The 4,117-nt window shown below is 36.6% G+C and overlaps 1 protein-coding gene across 1 annotated transcript in view; it reads left to right on the top strand.

Annotated features, from left to right (window-relative positions):
- The window catches only part of BBOX1 (gamma-butyrobetaine hydroxylase 1), a 71,185-nt gene that overhangs the window by 51,268 nt on the left and 15,800 nt on the right, over positions 1 to 4,117 (top strand). Inside the window, exon 5 of the mRNA XM_004708401.4 lies at positions 3,602 to 3,707. Within this exon, the coding sequence (XP_004708458.1) occupies positions 3,602 to 3,707 (106 nt within the window). The remainder of the gene's footprint in view (positions 1 to 3,601; positions 3,708 to 4,117) is intronic.

Genomic DNA, 4,117 nt, shown 5'->3' with positions numbered 1-4,117 from the left:
GGGATCACATTTATTAAGCTTTGAATGGCACAGCACAATACTTTAATTCCTGGCAATAAGTTACATACATTTGAAATGTTGAATTGGCAAAAATTGTGTGATAGATATACTTACCACAATGACGTAAAACGAAAACAGGAACTGCTCAGCTTGCTTATATACAAGCCAATACCTCACGGGATTTGTTTCTTTGGTTGTAAAGCACAGCATCATGTGCATCCCTTTTAATTGATCACTGCCATCCAGTCAATGCTGATTTGAAGTAACCCCCCTGGGGGGTTTGGAGGCTAATTGTTTATGGGGTAGAAACCTCAGTCTTTCTCCCTCAGAACTGAGGGTGGTTTTGAACTGCGACCATGCAGATCGTAGTCCAACTTGCAACCACTAGACTACCAGGTCTACATTCAATGGGTCTAATGGCACATTTAAGACTTCTGTTCTACCTCAAAGTGCATTGCATAGTGCTTGAGGACATCCGAGGCGTACTTGGCCTTGATTTACCCTATTCGTAGAGTAGAAGAAGGAGGATCAGGCGTAGGAAGGGGATATGGAAAGTGTGGCTGTGCCACCGTGAGCAAGTGCCTCTTTTGGCACAGACCAGAAGAACTGGCTGGTGCTAGCTGAACATTTTGATCAAAGAGTCTGTAGAAAAATTTTTATCAAAAAGGTGGAGGGAAGCGCAGAAGAGAATTTCAAATTTTCATAGACATTAGACATTGTGGAGCCACAGGGGGTGAATTAACCCTTGAACTGTTGCCCTGTGATACACATTAAACTTTTAACCCAAAATATTCCCTAAATCCATCTTAATAATAAAAATTGTAAAAGTCTCCTCGAACTTTAGAACTCTTTTCAGAACTATTTCTATGAAGTCAAATTGAGAATAGCGACTCAAATCATCAGCTAGGAACCTTAGAGGCCAAACAACATGGAAAAGGAATGTGGGACAATTGGAAAGGGAATGTGGGACAATTGGAAAGGGAATGTGGGACAATTCCAAAAGATGTAATCAATATCACTAAAACTGTACTGTGTAAATCCTTGGATCATTTGTGTGTTTTACTGTACCTTCTCAACAAAAACTAAATAAATATAATTTAAGGGTAAAAAACAAGCAACTATAAACACTTCCCCTTAGAAATACTAAAACACGAAACAAAAACTACAACAGATTCATGGCCACTGGGTTGATTCCCACTCGCAGCCCCTCTGTAAACAGCATAGGGCACTCCTGTGGGTTTCTGAGGCTGTAACTCTTCACACGGGAACAGAAAGCCTAAGGCAATAAAAATTATTAATATCTATAAAATTTTCATGAGGCTTTCTACTCGGGTACAAACTCCCAGTCTTGGCGAGCCACAAGGTATATCCTGTAGGGTCACTGCGTCAGACTGGATTCTCCAGTGAGTGTGAGAGAGAGGAAAAGCTTTCCGGGTCTAAAATACCCTAACCCCAAACACAGATTTGTTTTCTACTGCATTTGAGGGACCTCTTAGGAGACAGTGCTTGGCTTTGGCCAAACAATCGATTTACCTTTGATCCTAAGAGGAACTTGGAAGGAGACCGTGGTGGGACCAATGTAAAATCATAATCTTCACCACTCTTTAAATGAACATCTAAATTATCAATTCCTACTATAGTGTCAACAACATCATCCTATTAGAAAGCATTACATAGGTAACAACTTGCTGAAATGACTTGTCTCCTTAAACTCTTTCTTATATGATAATTATTCTTGGAATTCCTAAGTTGACAATAGTCTAGATGTGTATTACATATGGTTTATAGAGTGACTTGAACTTCGTAGAGAACATGTATTTCTTGGCCGCAGTCACTGCAAGTTAATGGATTGCCTGACTCACACTTGAAGTGCGTTGTGGTAGGCTATATACACTCTTGCTTTGCACAGAATCTCTTTTCAGTTCATGTCCACATATGGATGACTCTTCAACCATTAGTGGAAAATATACCAGCCTTCCCATTTTAAATTGAAATTAAGAAAACAGAGCAAAAGAGCTAGTTTCACTTCTGACACAGGAGACTAGAGAAGAAATCATACTTTTCCTTATTAAGAAAACTACTCCCAGATGTGGGAAAAGGCTCCGTGTTGCTACTGTATTCCCAAAGGAGGAATGGAAATTAAGTGCTTCGTCCCTTAAACCTGAAACCACTACCCTTTCCTATGTGTTATAAGAAACGGAAGCTCATAAAAATCATCTCTTCCTTTTCTTAATTTGAAATTCCATCAATACATACTGCAGCCCTGCTTTAGGATTGGCACTAGGCTAGGAAAAGGAAACTAAGCAAAAAATGTTTTTTTGCATTAAAAATTTTTAAATGAAGAAATCAAGGTAGATTATGTATTAACATATTAATATTTATTTAAATGAGATTATTCATATGAGAATCTTTCTTTAATTATAATTATCTTCAGAAAATGCTCAGTACTTTCCATTCCAATTAAGTGAATTAAATAAAAACATTAATTGAAGTTCTGAATGGAGAAGAAAATATTGGATATTCAGGAAAATGAGGAGAAAAAGATCTATTTTAAGATATAGAAATATGTATTTATGTGTCCTATAGGGCAGGGTAGCATATATAGATACATATATGTATGTAGATTTATGTGTGATAGGGGATTTATATATTATAGGGGCTATGTATGTCCCTATAGAACAGGGTAGAACTGCCCCTGTGGGTTTCTGGGACTATAACTCTTTAGAGGAGTAGAAAGTCCTGCCTTTCTTAAACAGAGCAGCAAGTGGTTTCAAACTGCTGACTTTGCCAGCATGTAACCACTATGTTACACACATATATGTGTGTGTGTGTGCATGTGTGTATTGTTTCATTTTATAGATATATACATGAAAACTCAAATAATAGATAACTTGTCAGATTATATCACTAGTGAATTATAAATCCAGAATTTGGAGCTAGTCTGGTTTGAACCTTTTCAACAAAGTGACAAGATTCTATAAGGATTCTGATTATGGAGGATCAGGCAGGATTTCCTTGCACAGACAACACATGTGTCCCCTTAGTGTATAGGTGTTAGCATCTTGAATTCAGCACTTAGAATTCTAGAATTTCATACTAGAGGAACATTACCTAACTTTTGTAAATTCCTAAAGTGTCAAGAAAAAAATCCAAATTTTAAGAGAAGCTCTGATAAAAGTGGGTCAAAGATTAAAGCAAACTGCAAATTATGATTTATCTTATAAAGAGTTACTATAACCTAGCATATTCACTCTGAAAAAAATCCTACAGGCCTGTATAACATAGTATGGTCAACGTTTCCAAATTATATTTGATTATGCAATACTTTTAGCAAAGAACACAAATTCACTTTTCGATGAACTGTGTAAGATAGAATCATTTGGAAACATATTATTTTTTTCAGAGAATATGAGAAAGAAAGATTATGTGAATTTAACACTTTGGACAAAGAGAGGTCAGACCCTCTTCTTAGTTGCTAGTCATTATGGTAACTATGTCACAAAAGAAAATTTCCATTGCTCCCATGTATCAAGTTCATTCTAACACATTTCCTCTGGCTTAGTGACAAACTGTTTAAACATGTGTTTCTTGTATTTTACAGACATACTTGGCAAGTACAAGACAAAATCGATGCAAACAATGTGGCGTATACAACTGGGAAGCTCAGCTTTCACACTGACTACCCCGCCCTTCATCATCCACCTGGGGTAAGGTGTGAGCCTCAACATATTTTCCACAAAGCAAGCCAAGGACCCATATTTTTATACATTTATATTTTGAGCCTAGAAGACTATATATTCCATAGCTAATGTGTCTTGCAAGGATCTTCTTTTGCTACATAATCCAAACTCACAAAATACTTCTACTTAAATCTTCTATATTCTCACATTCCAAAGAGATCAAAAAAGGGTCATGCATTTTTGAAACTTCTGATTATGAATTAGGTAGGGGATTGCATTTCATATCATCATTTTTTTAAATCATTTTATTGGGGGCTCATACAATTCTTATCACAATCCATGCATACATCCATTGTGTCAAGCACATTTGTACATTTGTTGCCATCATCATTCTCAAAACATTTGCTTTCTACTTCAGCCCTTGATATCAGCTCCTC

Source organism: Echinops telfairi, unplaced genomic scaffold, assembly GCF_000313985.2.
Source record: "Echinops telfairi isolate 266 unplaced genomic scaffold, ASM31398v2 ScPeMD7_60;HRSCAF=208, whole genome shotgun sequence".
NCBI lineage: Eukaryota > Metazoa > Chordata > Mammalia > Afrosoricida > Tenrecidae > Echinops > Echinops telfairi.
This window is presented reverse-complemented; position numbering and strand designations above follow the sequence as displayed.